This window comes from Crocodylus porosus, unplaced genomic scaffold, assembly GCF_001723895.1.
Source record: "Crocodylus porosus isolate Cpor-Errol unplaced genomic scaffold, CroPor_comp1, whole genome shotgun sequence".
NCBI lineage: Eukaryota > Metazoa > Chordata > Crocodylia > Crocodylidae > Crocodylus > Crocodylus porosus.
Genome location: NW_017728949.1, coordinates 12,658,529 through 12,680,146, shown reverse-complemented (window position 1 = coordinate 12,680,146; position 21,618 = coordinate 12,658,529). Strand labels below are relative to the sequence as shown.

The 21,618-nt window shown below is 41.8% G+C and overlaps 1 protein-coding gene across 7 annotated transcripts in view; it reads left to right on the top strand.

Moving 5' to 3' along the window:
- Nucleotides 1–20,427, top strand: part of FN1 (fibronectin 1) — a 75,890-nt gene extending 55,463 nt beyond the window's left edge. For 3 of the 7 annotated variants that reach the window (XM_019553757.1, XM_019553756.1, XM_019553762.1), the window contains 15 exons: nt 1,036–1,149; nt 2,814–3,083; nt 5,248–5,435; nt 7,167–7,254; nt 7,507–7,683; nt 9,835–9,924; nt 10,180–10,359; nt 11,186–11,275; nt 12,237–12,706; nt 13,695–13,833; nt 15,820–15,984; nt 17,232–17,357; nt 17,854–17,960; nt 18,916–19,026; nt 19,619–20,427. In XM_019553757.1, the coding sequence (XP_019409302.1) occupies nt 1,036–1,149; nt 2,814–3,083; nt 5,248–5,435; nt 7,167–7,254; nt 7,507–7,683; nt 9,835–9,924; nt 10,180–10,359; nt 11,186–11,275; nt 12,237–12,706; nt 13,695–13,833; nt 15,820–15,984; nt 17,232–17,357; nt 17,854–17,960; nt 18,916–19,026; nt 19,619–19,693 (2,390 nt within the window). In that variant the 3' untranslated portion in view covers nt 19,694–20,427. The remainder of the gene's footprint in view (nt 1–1,035; nt 1,150–2,813; nt 3,084–5,247; nt 5,436–7,166; nt 7,255–7,506; nt 7,684–9,834; nt 9,925–10,179; nt 10,360–11,185; nt 11,276–12,236; nt 12,707–13,694; nt 13,834–15,819; nt 15,985–17,231; nt 17,358–17,853; nt 17,961–18,915; nt 19,027–19,618) is intronic. The other 4 variants (XM_019553763.1, XM_019553761.1, XM_019553759.1 and 1 more) reach the window with 2 other exon arrangements.
- Nucleotides 20,428–21,618: the final 1,191 nt, after the last annotated feature.

Genomic DNA, 21,618 nt, shown 5'->3' with positions numbered 1-21,618 from the left:
CTGACCAGTGCCGCATAGAGGGGGAGGATCACCTCTTTGGACCTGCTCGAGATGCATCTGTGGATGCATGACAAGGTGCGGCTGGCCTTCCTAACGGCCAGGTTAACTGCGCTGCCAGGTTAACTAATACTGCCAGGTCTTCCTTTAACTGGTTAAAGTCCAGGAGGCTCGTCTAGGTGCACTGGGGGGCTCCCACCACTGCACTCACCCCGACAAAGGCCCAATCTGTGCATGGGGCTCAGGGCATAAAGCCCAGCGTCATGTTTTAATGGTGCAACAAAGAGAACAACATTGATGCAGACCCCCTCTGAGAGGGTCTCTGGATCTTTAGAAAATTCCTCCCAATTTTATAGAGTCCCCTAAGGATTAACTTGAAAGCATGACGTAGACTCCTCTCTACTGGCTGACAGTGACCAGCCTACAGCCTTTTCTGGAGACTGTCTTGAACATTTCAGTGTGCTTTACACATATACGTTAAGCCTAGCTCACAAGGATATTTGCTGTTGTTATTAGGTTAATGTTCAATCCCATTTCAGAAAATCAAATGTTTCAGTTCTGTCTGTGCAAAGAGCAAGGTCAGGAAGCCAGAGAAGACTGGAAATCTACAGAAAACCCTGTGCCAGCCCTAAAGATTCCTAATCAAACCAAAGAGCTTACTTTGGTCAGCCCCTTCCAGCAAGGGTAGGAGATTCATCATGTAATGGCTAATGATTGCTCTCTATCCTCTCCAGTGGAACTGACATAGGGCAGTGTTAGCTAATCGTAGACACTGGAGTACGGGGTGGAGCACACCGGTTTTACAGTGAAACCTTTTTACAGTGGCTCCTTTTTGCTAACCTTCCCCATAACTTTTGCCAAGACATTCATTGACTCCACAGTCTCTTTCCTGAGAGCAGGAAGAGACAAATTGCATAACCATATTTACCTCCACTCAGCCACAGGTTTCATTCTGGCATCACTCCCCTCTGTAGCACTTGGCAGAAGAGGCACATATTCCTGTTCCAAATTAAACCTGGTGTTATTGTTTAATTGCAGATCAAACCGAAGTTACTGTTGAGGGCCTGCAGCCCACAGTCGAGTATGTGATTAATGTCTATGCTCAGAATCAAAATGGAGAAAGCGAACCTCTGTCTGAGACAACTGTTACCAGTACGTATTTAACTTCACAGCAAGCAAAAAAACAAAACTAAAAAACTCAAAATAACTCTGATGTCTGAATCTATCAAACACTGCTGGAACCCAGGAGACAATGACTAACAGCTGTCTAGACTCCAGAGGAATAAACACGAGTCCTGATCATTGAGAAGTACCGGGCAAAATGCAATTCCCAAAGGCTGCCACAATGCATTTCCCCCAAATGCTGCGCTTTAGTTTCTTCCGCTAAAAATGGCCTAAGCAAATTTTTTTTTCCTTTGCCTTTAGCCAATCTAGGAAAATTGTCCTGCATAGACCTGATTTCTAGAGCTGGATGGCAAAGGTGGTTTTACCCTGTACTATGTAAGGGCTAAATGTTGTTATAGCACACTTTGCTATGCATGGGAGTAAGAAATTAACTTTATACCCTTCTCTGACGTACCCATACCTTGTGACAAGTCATATAAGAATAAATGGGGTGTACACTCAGTCTGTGGGCAAGGAATAGGCTGAGCCTTGACTTCCACTCACTACTCTTCTTTGGGTATAGGGCAGCAGTAAGGTATTCTCTCATTGAGAAAAAGCAGGGGTATTCCAGAGGGGTATCTAATACACAGGCCTACCTAATGTAGTGCAACTTATATACTCTTCCTTGTTCTGGCTTGTGTTTAAAGTGACAGTAAAACAGAGCATGAGTTTTCTTGAAAAGCTGTATCAAATATTAAGACAAAACTTTCCTATTAAAAAAACCACCTTTGCTAGCGATAAAGCATAGAAAATGCAAGTGCATAGGACTAACCTTACATGGCAAATAAAATGACACTGGGAATCTTCATGAAAATCTAGTTCTGATGTACAGATAGAGATTTAAGGGCCAGATCCTCAGCAGGCATAAATGAGTATAGCTTCACACAAGTCAAGCTAGACTTCAGCAGAGCCGTGCTTCTGTTTACCCTCGCTTGGGATTTGGTGCTATGATCTGGTTGCATCAGATGAAGACAATGAGTGGAACTAATTTGCGGGTGTTTGTGATCTGATTGTATATATGAGCATCCTCTGCACGCTCATTTCACATTGAAAGGTTTTTATTGATTTAGAATTTAATTTGCATAGCAATTTACTTTCTTTACAAATAATTTAATTTGATGCCAATTTACAAAGGAAAATGGTGGATCCTATGTTTGTCAGCCTTGCACTTTGTACAGCCATTTACACCAATAAAATCTAAGTACAACATGAAGCCTCCAAATCAGAAGGGTAGGCTTGCTTGTCATTAACATTATGACAAGTTTAAATAGTTCTGGCTCTGGTGAGGGGTCTTAAAAAGGGTATAAATGATGTTTCCGTTAATCTTAAGGCCCCCTTGATGCCACCAGAATGGCATAAAGAGGCCTTGGTATAAACAAGAATCGGATGTATGGAGTGAGGTCCTGGTCACACTGAAGTCAATGGGGAAACTCATTTTCTTCAGTGGGGCTGTGAGTTCATTTCTAGTGATTAACCTTTACTTCAGACTCATTTTGCACAGATATGGATATATGTACAAAGTGAAAGGCACTGTAGGACTGGATGCTTATCCTAGCAAAACTGAAAACTGCTTTGCATGTATTAGAAATGCTTTTTTCCTCCCACTGCCTGCTTTTTATCACATAACCTCTTACCGTTAATTTGCCTAACAGACATTGATCGCCCTAAAGGACTGACATTCACTGAGGTGGATGTTGATTCCATCAAAATTGCTTGGGAAAGCCCACAAGGGCAAGTCACCAGTTACAGGGTGACCTACTCAAGCCCTGAGGATGGAATCCATGAGCTATTGCCTGCCCCAGATGGTGAAGACGACACTGCTGAGCTGCATGGCCTCAGGCCTGGTTCTGAGTACACTGTCAGTATCGTTGCCTTACATGATGACAAGGAGAGCCAGCCCTTGACTGGAACCCAGTCCACAGGTATATTTTTAACTACACCACGCAGCTGGCCATGGCAGCAGTGACTCCTGCCCTGTTGGGTAAACTATGCTTCCATGTGCAACTGATGCTCGTTGATGGGAAAACCCCTGTAGAAGCCAAGGGGGGATGTTTCCTGTTAAGAGTTGGCTTGGTTTTGTTGGAAAACTGAAAGATATTTCAAGATTACTAGGTATAAATGAGTAAATCACTGGAAAGCCTGTATTCAAAAGAGCTCAGCAGCTGAGCTAGCAGGACTGAAGACCAGATTGCAGATTCCTCAGAGAAGCAGGTGTCTTGATAGTTGCCGTTACCTTTTAGTTCCTTGTCTACAGATCTTTGGGGTAGTCAGGGCAGTCTGGTCATCAAGCCATATTAGGACAGCTTAATTTGAGTTGTGAGGAACAGCTTTGAAGAATGTATTCTGTTATTTCTGGACAACCTCATGCTCTACCATGTGCTTGCAGCAGATGGCAGGATCAGGAACATATGTCATAAAGGACAAGAGAAATGTTCAGATTCTAAGTCAGAGCAACTTTAAATCCCTTGGTGCTGCTGGAGCTGAGGGGAAAAGAAATGGCATGGAAGCCAGGACTTGGCCTCCGTTTCAGAAATAAGGGTCACTTAGCCCTTTTAAATCCAAAATGCATCCAGATTCCTTTTTGATGCTGCTCCAGAAGAAAAAGAGTGCCAGTCAGGCTGTCATTTACACCTGTCTCACAACAAGATATGGGAGGGCATGCTCTGTTTGAAAAAGCATTCTCGAGTACAAAAGTCAGATCCAGCTTAGTACAGAAGAAAATAGTTAAGTCCTTACTTCATCAGCACAACAGGAAAAATAAAATTGTTACAGTATCAAAGGCCTGACATGGAGTCTGAGTAATGCTCCTTCAAGACAGGTTTACATTCTCCTGGGTTTTGAACATCACAAGTTATCTTGTTTGCTGTCTAACAGCTACTGCCGTGCTTCTTTGACAACAAGCAGTTTGATTTGATATCCTCCTTCAAGGCAGTATGCCATACTCCTGCAGACATGTTTAGGTATGGAGCCAGATCCTACTATGTCTATTGATTTAAAACCTCCTCAATTAACAAATTCCTTTCCTTTGAAATGAGAGAAATGGACAGAAATTGCAATCCCTTCCTGTATTGATTTGTGATTTAGAAATCTTCCTGCTAAATAATTCATTTCATAGTCCACACAACTGCTTGGATACTTTTTTAAATGGCTTTTTGAACAAGGACTAGACAATGAAACTATCACATGAGATTTGTCTTCTTCCAGCAAGTTGAAATTCATAGCAGTTTCCAATGTTAACTCCTCTGTCCTAAGTAGAGATCTACCTAAATCGTGCCGGAAGTGTGCTGTCCTTTAAAATGACTCTTTTTTCACATGCTCCCACCTCTACCACTGCTGATTGACCAAAGAACACTGGCGGCCTCACTGCTTACTCCTGATTTGGCCAGGAAGCAAAAATCATGGTTTTAAATATACCGTGGTTTTTGCTTCCCACCACTGATTGGCTGAGGGGCCTCAGCGGTCCCGCTGCTTGCTGCTAATCAGCTGGGAGGTAAAAATCAGTGCATATTTAAAACTACAGTTTTTGCCTCCTGGCCAATCAGAAGCAAGCAGCAGGGCCACCACAGGAACAGGGGAGGCACGCAGCTAAAAAAAAGCAAAATTTAAAAGAGCCGGTGCACAGTGTACTTCTGTCACAGTTTACGTAGATCCTTATTCATAACGAGTTTCCATTAACTTGCAAATGAAAAGTTGACACAAATTCCAAGAGTGCAGGGCAGACCATGGATAATGAGTCACAGACTGATGCTATAGTATATACAGTATTATAATGTATTGTAAGTACTGGAATGATTGAAAGGCTACAAAACTGCTCAGATGGGATACCTTTTCATTTTACAGGAATATACCTATCTCCTCATTTCCAAAGAGAAACACTATCATGGCATCTAAGTCTTATCTTGAACAGTCTGGCACTATGTACTTTGAACCTGGGTTCTATATTAGATCCCATAGCTACCCAAAATATATCAGTATCTGCAACCCTTATTTCTTATTTTGTATCTGAAACTATTTAATTCTTATGATTGATAGTGCTGTCTTGACTGCAGCCAAGTCCTTCTAAACTAATTTTCCCAATTTCCACAGCAATTCCTTCTCCAACAAACCTGAACTTTGCCCAGGTGACTCCAACCAGCCTGATGGTTACCTGGAGTGCACCTAATGTTCGTCTCACCGGCTACAGAGTCCGAGTGAATCCCAAGGAAAAAACTGGGCCGATGAAAGAAATCAACCTCTCCCCAGACAGCACAGCTGCTGTTGTGTCAGGATTAATGGTAACTCCCTTGATTCTAATATTGCTGGGCATGACGTGGGAAGAAATGTTGGACATGTCAAACAATTTAAAATATTCTGGGCCAGAACTTCAGCTGGGATGGATCAACATGAGTCCTGAGTGTCCAGCCCATCATTTGAAATCTAGCCAGTTGTCAGACATTGTCACTTGTATCACAGTAGTTAAAAGAACAATAGATTTGTCTGCTAAAGCTCCTTCAAATTAAGACCAGATATCATTTTTGGAGGCTGTGTTCTTAGTCAAGCACAAGTTATTAGACTCCCTACAATAATAATTGATTGAAGTTCTAGGGCCTTTGCTATGCAGGCAGTTAGAGTACATAATCTGATGGCCCCTTCTGGTCTTCAAGTCTATGAATCATTCTTCTGCATAATTTGAAAAAAAATTATTAAATAACAAAAAATTCTAACCTAACTGAGCCAAAGTCTAGATGGCATAAACTAGATTAGCTCCAAAGAAGACACAAACTCAAATAAAAAATATGTTCTAATTAAACTTCAATCTGTTATTCCCATCATTTTTCTTCTCAAAGCAGAGCAGTCTTTTGGTAATAAATCATGTCCAACAGCACTACTAAATCACTGACATAATCCTATCTTCTCATGGGTAGTAAGCACCAAAAGTCCAGGGAAGCATTCCTTTTCCCAGTATTTCAGAATGATGCACAAACTTCCACCATCATTTTTTATTTCTTCTTCCATGTTTATGCTTTAGTAAGTCATATATGTCACTGTTGTAAGTGCTTTTTAGTCATGTGTTTGGCCATTAGGTTACCATCATTATGCTCGAGAACAGGATTATCCAACTGCTGCCTGGTGGGCCTGTGGCTCGCCTTGGTGCAGCCTGATGCTTAGAAATTGGGCAGCCCTGCTCCAAAATATACTTAACATTGTTGCTGTGATTCATGAAAGAACTTGTGTTCCAGCAGCAGAATATGTTACTGTTGTACTACCCACTTTCCCCCTTTTTTTTTGAAGTGCAATTCAAATAATTTTTAAAAATGATTATGAACTTATTTGCTTTTTAATTTTTAAAAATTATTGTAATTGTTTTAATTAAATACATTTTTGGAATTTGAATACGTTAAAATACAATTTTGGCTTTCAAACAGTTGTTAATAATAGTTTCAACCTCATCCCTATTTGCCAGTATTGTAAGTAGGGGTGGGCACAAGTCCCAGGCACTAATTAAAAAGGGCACAAAAATGGCAACTGCACACCATCACAGCAGCAGCCCGTATTTGGAGAGCCTGCACTGCCACTATGGCATCCCACTCTGCTATGACAGGCAGTGAGGAGGTAGGTGCTCAGAGCCCTTTTTTTTTTTTTGCCTTCTTTCCTCCCTGCAGCCCCAGGTGCCAAAGTACTTAGTTATGCCTCTACTGTTTGCTTTTAAAAAGGGCCTGATTTTCCTCCAGATCGTATCTCTAGATTAGTATCGTGGACTTTGACTGCATTATACTGCTTTAACTAAGGCAAAGACTCAGACTCTTTTTTCCCATTCAGCTGGGAATAAATTTTAACCGTCCTAATGATCTTTTAATTTTTAAGTTTCATGTTTAAATTTTTAAATTACTGCTTAGATCCTATATGGCTCTCCTAAATACTTATAAATTCATGCACATTTCCTAATGTCCCAATTCTGGTTCCCTTTCTGAAGCTTACATGTTCCATGTAGTTCTCTTAGCATAGTATAGCTTTGTTTTTCCTAGGTGGCAACTAAATATGAAGTCAGCGTGTATGCTCTGAAGGACTCTCTAACCAGTCGACCAGCCCAGGGTGTCGTCACTACCCTTGAGAGTAAGTGCCATACAAATACTAATATGTTCTGTGTATGCAGTGTGGATCATCTGACAGAAGTCAACAGGTTACGCCTTCAGCAAAGACCTAATAGAAACAATTGAGTGAGGGTGTCAGGATCTGGCCATTTCAAAATGTGGCTATAAGTTGCTCTGCGGGGGGAATTCATCATTATTTTCTTTTCAGACCAACTACTCCAAACCATTGCTTATGCCTATTATACTGACATTAGATTTTGGTCCTTTTGTGCAGATGTCAGCCCTCCCCGGAGGGCCCGTGTAGGTGATGTTACTGAGACAACCATCACAATCAACTGGCGCACCAAGACAGAGACCATCACTGGTTTCCAGGTTGATGTCATCCCAGCAAGTGGCCAGAACCCTATTCAAAGGACTATTAAGCCTGATCTTAGAGTGTACACCATTACTGGTAAGTGAGCTTCATCATCAGACAGCCTCCTCTACATTGCAGGCTTCTGAGTAGTAAGGAAAAGATAGCAAAAGACTTTAGATGGAATTCAGGTGCACTTGAGAACTGTTACTAAAATTTAAATCCTACCACATGCTGTGAGAGCAGAGCTCCTGTTAAAGATGAAGATGTTTCATCGAATGAGACTTGCAGAACCAGGCCCTGATTCAGTGGGACTCACAGAGATATCGTAGTTAATTGTTCTGGGCACTTCTGTTTTCAGACAACAAGTGAGTGTTTTCTGGATCTGTTACAGGGAAGTGCACTTGTTGAAACTGGCAGTAGGGCTGTGCGAAGTTTCTGTTCATGATTTGATTTGGCCCGATTTGGAGGCTGAAACTCCGAATCTGAATCAAATCACTAGAAGCTTAAAACTTTCCAAAACTATTTGGAGCCTCCGAATCCATTCAGAAACGATTTGGAAGAGATTTGGAGATTCAGAAGGCAGTCTTTCAGAGGAAACAAACTTAGAAGAAAGGGGAGGAGCAGGAGAAGGAGGAGGAGCAGGGGGTGGGGAAGGACTAACATCTTTAGCTGGCCAGTGAGTATGATTTCTCCCTGACTGCCCTTCCAATCACAGTGTCTTGGGGAGGGACATAGAAACAGCGTAAAAGCCTCTGTCTGCAAGCTTTTTCTGTCCCAGACTCCCCCTGCACCTATCTCCTTGACAGCTGGCAGGCTTCATGGCCGCAGCAGGGCCTAGCAGGCCTGCAGTTTCCACTGTCCTGTGCCCCAAGACATACACAGTCAGTCTTACAAGCACCCATGTCACAAGTTTTGCCTGTCAGCAGCCGGAGGTGCAGGACCCCAGAATCCAGACTCCGCCTGCACCTATTTCCTTGACAGCTGGCTTCGTGGCAACAGCAGGGCCTAGCAGGCCTGCAGTTTTCATGCCCCTGTACCTTAATACACACACAGTGTCACCCATGTCTTGAGCTTTGCTTGTCAGCAGCTTGAGGTACAGTTTCCCAGAAGCCCTGCACCTATCTCCTTGAAACTTGGCAGGCTTTGTTGACTCAGCAGGGGCTAGCTTGCCTGCAGTTTTCACCCCACTGTGACTTAACACACACACAACATGAGTTTTGCTTTCTAGACTTTGAGGTGCTGCTCCTGCATCCTTGAAACATGACAGACTTCATGCACATAACAAGGACTACCACCCCTACAAGTCTCATCCAAATCAGCCAAAAAATGACAAAGTTATAGATATTTCATTGATTCCCCATTATAGTCTGTGGCCAAATCTCTCCGAATCAGTGCCAAATCTTCCGAAGGCATTTCGGCTGAATTGATTCGGAAAAGTGATCCGAATCTCTGAATCAAGTCACTGGCCTCCGGATCAGCCAAATCTGAATCGAATAGTTCTCTATTCGCACAGGCCTAACTGGCAGTACTCTCTTATCACATCCTGCAAGTGACTGACATTGGTTCACACCATGATCGTAGATCTCTTAGCAAGTCCAGAAATGGAACTGCCTGATCTTTGCAGGAGAAAGACTTCTAGATCATCTCCATTTAGTACCTTCCAAAAGCTGAGCTGACCTCTATGAACTGTTGTTTAACTACCCATTTGGTCCTATTCCCTGCTTCGTCCTAGCATTCAGGTTTCCTGCAGCTTGAACTGATGTATTGCTTCATTTTAAATTACTTCACTTCTAATCTGATAATTGCTAGTGAATGGGACAGATTTAATCATTTTCTTACACACTAGAGGATCATAGTTCTGTGGCTTATGTCTGAAGTTAGGGACAAAGAGTGAAAAAGGTTAAAGATCAAATCATTACGTTTATCTCTTGGTTGAAGGCAGCTTTAACTTAGGATTTAAGTGGCATTTGAAAATAACTTAGTGTCAGTTTAACTGAGTTCAGTGAGAGAGCCCCTACTGCCTTCAATGGGAGCACATTCAAGTCAACTGGTTGTTTTAGAAATATCTCAGTGCTCTTTTTTTAATTCTCCAGCAAACACAGCTAGTACCAACTTTGAAAGTGCTATTTTTCCAGACAGGTGAATTATCTGGCTGTAGCAATGATCAGAGTATCTTGCAGACTCCTTCTGCAAAAATTTAAATCAGAGCAGGCTAAAATTTGTATTTTTTTTCTACTCTAATTTTAGGCTTGCAACCAGGCACTGACTACAAGATCCATCTTTACGCACTGAATGACAATGCCCGCAGTTCCCCAGTTGTGATTGATGCTTCTACAAGTAAGAGCATTTTTTTTCTCTCTTGCATGCATACATATATACTAATGGAAATTATTTATACACAATGACTGGAAATTTATACTGTCCTTGCTTTTGAGCATATACATCATTTATTGCATTTTACAACCTTATTTTTTCCTCTTTGAACATGGAATGGATTAGTGACAAAGGATAAATTCATCCCCCATGGGAAGGAGATGTGCAGTCACACGTACTTTTTCCAACATTCATTACATTGATTTTGATTGCTTATAGATGTTGATGCTCCTTCAAACCTGCGATTCCTCACAACCACAAGCAACTCCCTGCTGATTACCTGGCAGCCTCCCAGGGCCAAGATTACAGGCTATATCATCAAGTACAGTAAACCTGGAGCACAGCTTAAAGAGTTGCTTCCCCGACCACACCCAGGCACCACAGAGGCCACTATAATTGGTATGTCTTTGCTTCATTTGGGAGCTCATCTTGCTAATGTCCTCTGCATTGAACAGAGGATTCTGCTTAAGGGCTAGAACGTGGCTGTCCTCACACAATTATATAGCACAATCATATATACTACTTGCATCATGAGATAAAAGTTTTTAGGATGGGGGAGCAGACTCATAGGACTGGAAGAGATCTCAAGGGTCATCTAGTTTAACCCTATACACAGACTCAGGAGAGCAGACTTAATGGAGATACAACAGAAATCCATAGATTAAACTCAGCAGATTTTATATTCCCTCTCCTGTACAGCTGAGTAGGGACTGCATGCACTGTGCTAGCCAGCACATCAAAGGAGACATAGATTATGCAGTCCTTATTACCAGCCAAAATTAATTCAGATAATCCCTTTTTCCCACCCCACAACAAACCCTTCCTTGATCCAGGAAGAACAGACTGTGGTCAGTGATCAGACTGTGGTCATCTCAGCAGGAACTAACAAGTCCTATCCCATTGCCTGGACTAGTGCTTTACTCTGATGTTCCTCTCTGTGTTAAACTGCCCTGTTTCTCACAATCATTATAATCAGTCCCCCTGATTACCTCTCTAGCAATGTACCCTCCCCTTGTATCTTTCCCCTATATATATTTTTTTTTTTTTTGAACAGTCAGTACCTAGCATCTGATGAAGTAGGTTGTTGCCTATGAAAGTTCATGCCTCTCTGGACCAGTTAGTTTCTAAGGTGTCACTTTCTCCTACTTTGTCCCTGTCTCCCTTTGTTGAGCTGTCTTATTTAGAGGTGTTTTTTAGAGCTAAAATTTGGCTTTTTTTCTTCCAGGTCTGGAGCCAGGAACAGAATATACCATCTATATCACTGCTGTGAAGAACAATCAAAAGAGTGAACCATTGATTGGCAGGAAAAAGACAGGTAAAATAAAAAGCTGGTCAACCACAGCTGGAGAAGGTGACATCTCCTCACATGGGGATTGGAGTCTCTGCCCTCTGGTGGCATCTCCAAAGAGCTAATATTACAGCTTCATTTATAAGGTTCTTTTTCACAGGTCTATGTTGACAGCCAAATACAAGTTCTGCTTGAGATGACAGGTCACTTTAAAAAAAATAGTATTACTTCATTTTTTTTTTAAATTTTATTTCTCAAAGAGATGAATAAATGTATCATACATAGGGCTTTTAGGGTGGAAAAGATAAGATTTCAAGTCAAGCAAATCACATTTCTCTGTGTTAAGAGGTTAAGCACATGAGATCACATTCATTTTTTTCCTGTGTGCCTACACCCTAATTTAATTAAGGTTAATGCTCACATTTTCTTTTAGCTTGTGATGACATCAGTGGGAATGCTATATAGGTCAAGGTTATTCCTTTGATATGCATTGTATTTCTCTAGTTGTGCCCAGTCCCATACTGCATTGTAAAATAGACTACGAGGAGAGGTCACCAAGTAGCAACTCTGCCACACAGGTGGAGACCTGAATAGCATAAGAGTTAATTCCTTAGTGTATGGTACAGATCTTCTTAAACTGCTAATATATGAATGCCTATTGCAAATATATCTTGTTTCCTTAATTTGAGCATTGGTGGCTTCTTTGGCATGATAATAGCTTTGGTTCAAGGGTATGAAAATTTCATACCAACACACTTTTTTTTTTCTGTACTTCAAATGATAAGACAATATACCCTCTGCTGAATAATCAGAGGCCCTACAAAGAGGCCCTAAAAAGTGTGTTGTATTCATGAGCATTGCTAAGCTTTAATTGCTTTGAGCAGTTGACAGTTTTCATTGTAGCTGCCTAATGTATGATAATTAATTCAGCCACTTTTCTGGGGCTTAACCTGCTTTGCTTTATTGCTTCTAACATGTCTTTGGTTAGATGAGCTTCCCACACTGGTAACCCAAACTCACCCCAATCAGCCAGAGATTCTGGATGTTCCTTCCATCGATGAGAGGCCTCCCTACTTCACAAACAACAGGTATGACAATGGAAATGGTATCCAACTTCCAGGCACCACAGGTCAGCATCCATCAATAGGACACCAGGGACAGCAAGTTTTCTTTGAGGAACATGGATTTAGACGGACTACTCCACCCACCACAGCAACCCCCAGTAAACACAGGCCAAGACCGCAGCCACCAAATGTGGATGAAACAGTTGAACTCGCTAGGTACCCAGTACCACATGTAGTTGAACCTTCATATCCTCACTCCCGTGGGCCAAGGCGCAATGGCACTACAGGCCAGGAAGCTCTTTCTCGGACAACGATCTCCTGGAGGCCCTTATTGGAGAGCACTGAATATCTCATCTCATGTCTCCCAGTCGGCAATGATGAAGAGACTTTGCAGGTAACACAACTGTCCCTCTGCAATGCACTCTGAATGCAGGAAGTGTATTGGACTTGATGGTGGCAGTCCCTCTAGCTTTGGGATTATAGCTGTCAGTGGCCACATCTACATGAAATGCTGACTGCACAGTAGCTCATTACTACTGGACTGTAGTGTCGCGTGGCACAAAGTGTGACATGATGCTACTGCATAGTAGTAATGAGCTACTGCACAGTCAGTGTCACCTAAAAGCTGTTTGGGGATGCTGCTGTGTAGTAGCTCCAATTGTGCAGTCATTTAGTATTTGTGTATATAAGTACTAAATGACTGCGCAGTAACAACTGTGCAGTCAGCATCTCATGTAGATGTGGCCAGTAAGTCACGATTTAGTTATGAAAGTCCATCAGCATCCATCTTAGGCATGCCACTTCACAGCATAGCATTATTAGCCCTGAAGCTGTTCTGGGATGGAAGTACATGGAGGGTGGCTACACACATGAAAGAATATAGAATACACTGACAAAACAGAAAGACCCTAGGACTGTCTATAGTGTTTTGGTATGAAGAGGTGCAGTGAAAAAATGCATGGGGATTTCCTTCCACTGAAGTTCTTAAGATAAATCATACATAAGCGAAGAGTGGAGCCATGTAGCCAGATTAATATTGCTGTTGATCTTACAGCTAAGTGTGGGGGAAAAAATAAAATTTAGGGCATTTGAGTTCTGTTGCCACCCTCCTAAAGACTTCCTGTATGATCTGGGGCAAGTCACTTATTCTCCTTACCCCTAAAAATTGAGATAATACACCTATCACCAAGATGCATGGAGTGAGACTTCAGGTACTGATACTTGTTAAGCACTTTAGGCTCTAATTATTAGGCCTCCAGTGTGTGACTCCCTGTAGAATTAAATATGTAGACACTGTCTTTATCCTGAACAGTTTATAACCTAAGAAACACATTCTTTTTAAAGCCAACTTTTGTGTGACACTGGTTTTACTGTAATTGCAGTTCAGAGTTCCTGGAACTTCCTCTAGTGCTACACTGACGGGCCTTACTAGAGGTGCTACCTACAACATCATAGTGGAAGCAATAAAAGATCATAGGAGACAAAAAGTGCTGGAGGAGGTTGTCACAGTAGACAATACTGGTAGGTTAAATTTATACAATCTGGGCAAACTCTGCTTTGCAAGTACATCTCTTACAGGGAAATGGTTTATAGGTGCTTAGGTGCTTAACTCTCATTGTACCAATGGGGTTATAAGATGTGGTTACCTGCAATTGCAGGGGCTGGGCTCTGAACAATGAAGTCCTTCCAGTCCCATGTTCCATTTATTCCAGGTAATTACATCAACTCTCTGAAAATTATGTCAAACAACTGCCTGACTGCATAATCCTTTTAGAGGTCCCATGTATTTATCTATAGTAGCTGTTAGAGTTAGTCAGAGATGTTAGCTGTAGCTGTTATCAAAGAAAGTTGGTGGCAATGCCCATGTCATGGCCTGCATTCTGATCCAACATCAAATTTCCTTCCTTAGAATAATCTCTCAAACAAGGAAAGCGTTGCTAAATCAGTCTCTTCCTGCTCCTCTCTTTTCTTGTCCCACCATTGGGTGGTGATTTGCTATGTCTTCTCCCTGGTTAGCTGGACTGGGACCATCACTGACTGTCAGTTTAGAAGTGACTGCCCCATATGGAGTTCATATGACTGCACATGGGCAGAAAGCAGACAGCCAACCTATAGATGCTTCAGAGAAGAGGCACCCTTTCATGCTTATCACCTTCAAGACCTGGTAAACTCAGTCAACACTGCACAATTGAGGGGATCCAGGCTTTGGATGGCATGTTATTAGGATTTTTCTTTTCCTTTTCTTCCCCAGTATTTAATTTTTTCTGGGCACTAAAAAAATAAGATAAATTAAGAGCTAGTGAAATCTGCCACATTTAAGAGTTTCTTTACCCACAAGGTGAGTCTAACCACACAATGCCTCAGACCTGATCTGGAGGCCGCTCAGTCTCTTATCCCAATGAGAGCTCTTGTGTGGGCACATGCCTGCCAGAAACTGGACTGAGACTGCTAACTCATCCAATACAGGCCATCCAACACACCCATTTTTCAGTCAGATACTAACTACAACCAGTGATGTCCAGAGCAGAGTAATATATACAGGAAATCACTAAGGCATTCATATTCCCCCTTCTAACCTTGTCATTTAGAACAGGGGTAGCCAGCCTGTGGGCAGCCTTTGTGGCCCACAGCAGCTTGGGGAGAGAGCAGGCCTCACAGTGGTAGCTAGGCCAGGGAGCAAAAATCGAAGCAGCAGATCAGGAAAGGAGCAGAAAGCAGAATGGCAGATTATGCAGGTAGCATAGGGCAGGGAGTACGAAGTGAAGCAGCAGGTTGGGCAGGGGAAGGAGATTGGAGCAGCACTTGAAGATGACTCAAGGTTTAATTTGTAGCACTCCTGCTAAAAGGGTTGGCCTCCACTGGTTTAGAGCATGCTGATACTGTTGAAAGAGCATGTTGGGTATGAGCTAGTAAGCATGCTTAAGATAGAAATGTCATGGTATGTACACAGCCCTGCACAAAGAGCAGCTATTATAACATCCTTTAAGGGTGCACCATGCACCATGGTACACTGTGCTTCACTGTGGCACTCCCTAGTACCATCCCTTCAATAATTCAGGCATGGTTTTTATAGCTTATTTCTCTACCAGGGTTCTACTTAAAACTCAGAGCACTTATGATTTGGGAGGGATAAATCTCATGTCAGAAGACAGAACCACCTGTCATCCCTAGGAGAAAAGCATGCATCTCAGTTAAAGTGGTTCAGTCAGACTGTTGCTTTCCAATAGCGAATACAAAACTCAAGCTCACTTGAAACCTGGCAATTCAAAACAAGCAAAAAAACCTTTCACCTAATATTTTCTTACCACTCCACTGCTCTGCCAAATGCAAATGGAAAACAAATCAAAGAGATGCTGCTGTGCTGACAGAAACAGCAAGAAAATATCCTTACATGGTTCCATTCCTGCAAAGGCATTGTAAGGAAAAACTTGTATTCAGAAAGGTCTTTGCTTATCTTTCCTAGGCGTGTATGCGGTGTATGATTCCTGGTTTTTTTTCTCTTTCCAGTGTCTGAAGGATTAAACCAGCCAACTGACGACAGTTGTTATGATACATACACTGGCTCCTTCTATTCCATTGGAGAGGAATGGGAGCGATTATCTGAAACTGGCTTTAAACTCTGGTGCCAGTGCTTAGGTTTTGGCAGTGGTCATTTCAGATGTGATTCATCTAGTGAGTAGCTTGCTTTTGTCCATCCATCCATATATTTAAACTCCATGCATAAATGTACTAATGGCATGTTTGACAGATCCAATCTGACCCAAACATGAAGCAAACACATGCGCATTTTAGTTCAAAGTAATGTTTTGCATCATCAAAAAATGATGGAAAACTTTTATCGCTTGTGATTGAATTTTGCAGCCCCCTCAGTATTACTGTTCACTGTAGAAAAAATGGTCATTTTTTGTGTTTGTCTATAATGAATTTGCAAGAAAATACCTTTTTAGTATTTTCCCCTCCCCTACTAAGCAAGTACAGTTATTGCAAAAAATTAAGAGATTTGACACCTCAGTTGAAAAAGTTAACTAGTCATTTAAGAACATATCTGTATAATCTTCAAATCTTAATTTTATGTATTGGCACAATGGGGCTGATAATTCTCAGGGATTTCAAATGGGCACAGATACAAGACTATTGTTTGGTTAGTATATGATTGCCCTCTCCACCCACCTTTCTGAAGCTGTCTTCCCATTTTCACAGTAACTCATTAAGGTTGGCAATCAGTATTATTAGACGGCCAGGATGACTAAAGTAACACTTAGGTTTAATGCCCGACAGATGTAAGTAGATGAAATTTAAATGTAAGCTAAAGGGATAATATGAAGTCAGAATGAGTAAGTGATTATATATGGCATACGTCCAAATTTAAATGTGCTTGTTTATGGCAGAGAAAACTAACAGAGAGGGCATATCTAAGCCTTGAAAGTAGTAAGCTACAGGGAAAATATTTGTTTATAGGGCTAATCATTATATGTCATCATTTGATATGCATGGTCTTTTTTCCCATGATCTGTGTAATGGTTTTAATGTGAATTTCCTCAGTATTAAGTACATTCTCCCCGTGTGCCTGTTTAATCAGGCTCTCTTTATAGTTGCATCCAAAATTTCTTCCCAACCCAATCCTGAGCCAAGGCCCTAACATTCACATCTGTAAGTTTTCCCACACCAGTTCCTTTCTTGAGGGAATCCTTTACATGAAGCTGGTATGACCCTCACCAATTTAAAGTCCTACTCTCAAATCAACTTCAAGTAAATGTATGGATATGTTTATGTCAATGAAATTGTGCCCATTTACAGAATCAGTGAATTTTCCCTTTGAGGCTCATGTGAAAGTGAATGGGTTTCTTTACTCTACCACTGAGTAACAGAAACATCTAGATTAACAACCTGACTGTACTGTTCCCCTCTGGTTCATTCAGAATGGTGCCATGATAATGGTGTGAACTACAAGATTGGCAAAAAGTGGGACCGTCAAGGCGAGAATGGACAGATGATGAGCTGCACATGTCTTGGAAATGGAAAGGGAGAATTCAAGTGTGAACCTCGTATGTCACTTTATCATGTATATTTAACTGAATTCTCAGCTTGCAGAGGTGCCTCTTAGCTGTGCTGTTCGGGACAGACTGTATAAGGGCACTTTTTATGTTATATAATATGGTACACCATGGCAGGTCACTATGATTGAACCTCCACACAAGACTGAGTGCCATATTCTTTGAATGTGGGTTACACTTCTAACAGGATGTAATTTGATACCAGTAACATGGGGTACTGCTATGGAGTCTTTTTTTACTGAAGATCTGAACATCTTCCAGATGTGAATTAAGAGTCACTGTCCCTGTAAAGATGAGCACATATGAAGCACAAGGAGTGCTTTAAAACAGCTTATATGCTCACAGCTAATCACTGGTTTGTAGCAGACCTGAGATTGTGAGCGCATTGACTCTGTCTAACCACTGCCCCACCGTACTACACACCTTCATTCTTCAGAGTAAATATGAACCATGCAACTGAATCTTGCTTATTCCTGATTCTCTGCAGATGAGGCAACATGTTATGATGATGGTAAGATGTACCACGTAGGAGAACAATGGCAGAAGGAATATCTTGGTGCTATCTGTTCCTGTACTTGCTATGGAGGACAGCAGGTAGGCAGAACTGGTTTGGCACCATGGCATGAGGACAGATATTATGGGAAGAGTGGGTTAAGGGGATGACATTTTATTTATCATAAAAGCAACTTTAGTTTACATTTTAAATTGGCACTATTTTCATGTCTGAATTACAGAACTGGGGAACACTGCCATAAAATCTGCAACCTTCACAAATAAAAACAAACTTGGAGAGTCATCCCTCTTCCCCTTGATTCAAAAGTGAATCAAGAGAAGTCAAGGCTGGTGTTATTTTCCCTTCTTCCAGCCTTCCACACATGGCTAGTGCGCCACCTAGGAATTCCTCAACTGTGGCCAGAGGCCACTTGGAATATTTGAATAAGAGGCTGGTCCTGTGGATTTTATCTCATTCCCTTTTCCAGTTGCTAAATTACCCACAATACTTTTCTATATAAGTAGCCATTACAGGTGCATGGGGGTAATCACAGGTTGTGATTGACATGAGGAAGTAGTCTGCATAGTGAGTGCAGGAAGGAGGGAGGCATTTACAAAACAACTACCCTGTTGAAATATGACTTATACTGTGGAAAGATTGGAGAATCCCTGATGTAGGCTGGGTTAAATCAACACTCTGTATAATTAACTGCCATTACCTTCTATATACATCCCCCAAATTAGTGCAACAGATAACCAGGTAAGACTGGTAGCAGGCATAACAAGAAACATAAGGAATCGGGGCATATATCCATGCTTACATTAACTTGCATATTACTTCTATTTCCTTTGCATCCAAGACACCACTGGGTTGTACTGGTGTAAAACTGGAATAACTTTTGGGATGTTAGTGGATTTCCATGGAATAATCCATCAATCTCGGTGGAGTTACACAAGGGGTGAAGGCACACTTGTGTTAGAATGTAGTAGCTTTATGTGCCTTTTGCTCTTGAAAGACAGTGTCTGATTTGTACGTATGTTGATGTCTTTTTTCAAGGGTTGGCGCTGTGACAACTGCCGTAGACCCAATGTCGACGCAGCCTCAGAAGGCTCTTCTGGCCATACCTACACACATTTTACACAGAGATACCACCAGAGCACAAATACTGTAAGTACACAGGACCCTCTCCAGGCAGAGTGTCTTTTGCATGGGTGTCCTACATACAAGTCTTGTCAAAAATAATGGACTAGAACTGCTTGCAGCTTTCAGTCTGTTCTGTCATTTATATTTAAGGCCCCAATTCAGCAAAAACTGAAGCACAAGCTTAAACTTTTAAGCATGTGTTTGAAGCCACTGACTTTGTTTTATAGAGATGGAATATTCTTTGTTGACCCTTTCATGGGTGCCACAAGATGCCATGCAATGTGAGAACTGTGAGGTGTGCAAGGCAAACCCAGAGATTTCAAATAGGAATCCATAGTGTTAAAATTATTCTGAACTGTTGTGGTCCTTTTCAGTTCTTTACAACAGAAGAATAATTCTATTATTTTTCTATAGTCAAGAAACAAGTGACAACGAAGAGCTGGCATTTTGCAAGGGGCGCTTTGAGTCTATAATGGGGTTCTTTGAGTCTGAAAAGGTTGAGAACCACTGCACTAGACACAAAAAGGTTGGCTGCAGCTCTCAGACTAATGCTACTGGCCTACAACACTGTACTTGACATGACTGAGGGCTAACTGGCTTCCTTTTCTCTCAACAGAATGTCAACTGCCCAATTGAATGCTTTATGCCCTTAGATGTACAGGCAGACACACAACATCCACGAGGACAATAATATCTAGCAGGCCTTAATACAGCAACAACAAAATATGCATCTCTCTCCCAAGACGACCATCTGAACTGGAGTGATGCTAGCAAAATCGCATCTTTAAGAATGGCCCCCTGCTCTGGAGTCACTTCCCCAGCTTAAGCTCAACTCACAGCTTCTCCAAGCATCACCCTTGGAGTGTTTCAGACTTTTCTCATAATTGATAGCAGTGTATTGCCTCGTTTTGCTCAAAGTATTTGATGCCATTCAGTATTTTTCAAATAAAAATGGTACTGAGTCATAAATTAATTGAGGATCAAAATGATATGTGGGAGGGAAGAGTGGTGAAATCTCCCTTGCCATCCTAACAAATCTTAATGGGAATGATACTACTAAAGTTTAGAGATAGGAAAGTCCACCAAACACTTCTGCTTTCACTTAAGCGTGCAGCCAGCAATAACATAGGAACTGCAAACCCCATCACTGTGATATTTAAAATATGCACAGTCTTAATTCTTTCCAAATGATCCTAGTATTTTTCTAACTCTATCTTTGTATCTCATACTGTTATTTATCAGAATTTTTCCCTGCCCCTCAAGTGTTTTTATATGGGAATAAATTGTTTTGAAGACACTCAGTATGCAGTTGACAAAGGAGAATTTGGTGTAATTATGATCAGTGATTATTTTTTATACTGTAAGTGCCAAAGCTTTACTACTGTGGAAAGACAACTCTTTTAATAAAAAGATTTACAAACCAGATGCATGGTTAACATTACTTTTTCTTTGCTGCTCTGTAGTTAGAGAGAAAAGATATGAGCTTCCCTGGAATAAGATGGGACAGCTATCATTCTGCAGTATAACATGAAACAGGCAAAATATTTATAGGTCAGTTTCTGGAAGGACAGGCAGACAGACTAATTGTATGAGAAAGTACCTAGAAATCCCAGCTGCGATCAGAGCCTCATTCAACTATTATGCCCCAGTGTAGTGAGAGACAAAGTGCAGGGTGCTGAATCTAGGGAGGAGGAACCAGCAGCATACTTATAGGCTGGGGAACACCCTTCTCAACAACAGTGGCCAAAAGGGATCTTGGAGTCATTGTTGACTCCAGGATGGACATGAGCCGCCAATGCGAGGAAGCTGTCAAAAAGGCTAACCGCACCTTGTGCATCCACAGATGCATCACAAGCAGGTCCAGGGAGGTGATATTTCCCCTTTACATGGCACTGGTCAGGCTGCAGTTGGAGTACTGTGTCCAGTTCTGGGTGCCACACTTCAAGAGGGATGTGGACAACATGGAGAGGGTCCAGAGGGGGCAGCAGGCCAGGACCTATGAAGATAGACTAAAGGGCCTGAATGTATTCAGCTTCCACAAGAGAAGACTGAGAGGGGATCTGGTGCCTGTCTATAAACTCACCAGGAGGGACCAGCAGAAAATAGGTGAGGCTCTGTTCCCCCAGCACCACCTGGGATAACCAGGAATAACAGCTACAAATTGATAGAGAATAGGTTCAGGCTTGATACCAGGAGGCATTTCTTTACGGTATGGGCTGCCAGGCTCTGGAATGGACTCCCAAGGCAAGTGGTGCTCTCCCCTACCTTGGGGGTCTTCAAGAGGAGGTTGGATAGATATCTGGCAGAGGTATTATGATCCCAGCACTTGTTTCTGCCCAGGGCAGGGGGTCAGACTTGATGATCTGTTCAGGTCCCTTCCAATCTTAGAAACTATGAAAAAACTAGGGAAGAGGAACTACTATCCTCATATTAAAAATGAGAAAGGGGCATTAGGTACTTAAGCATTTAAAACTCAATTAAGAACATATCATGTGTTGTCTCCTCAATTTCACCGAGGCTAACGGCTTGCTGAAAATCAAGCACATGCTTAAATATTTGCTAACATATAGCACTAAGAATTGAACGTGGGTCTCCTGGGACCAGACCAAGGTCTTT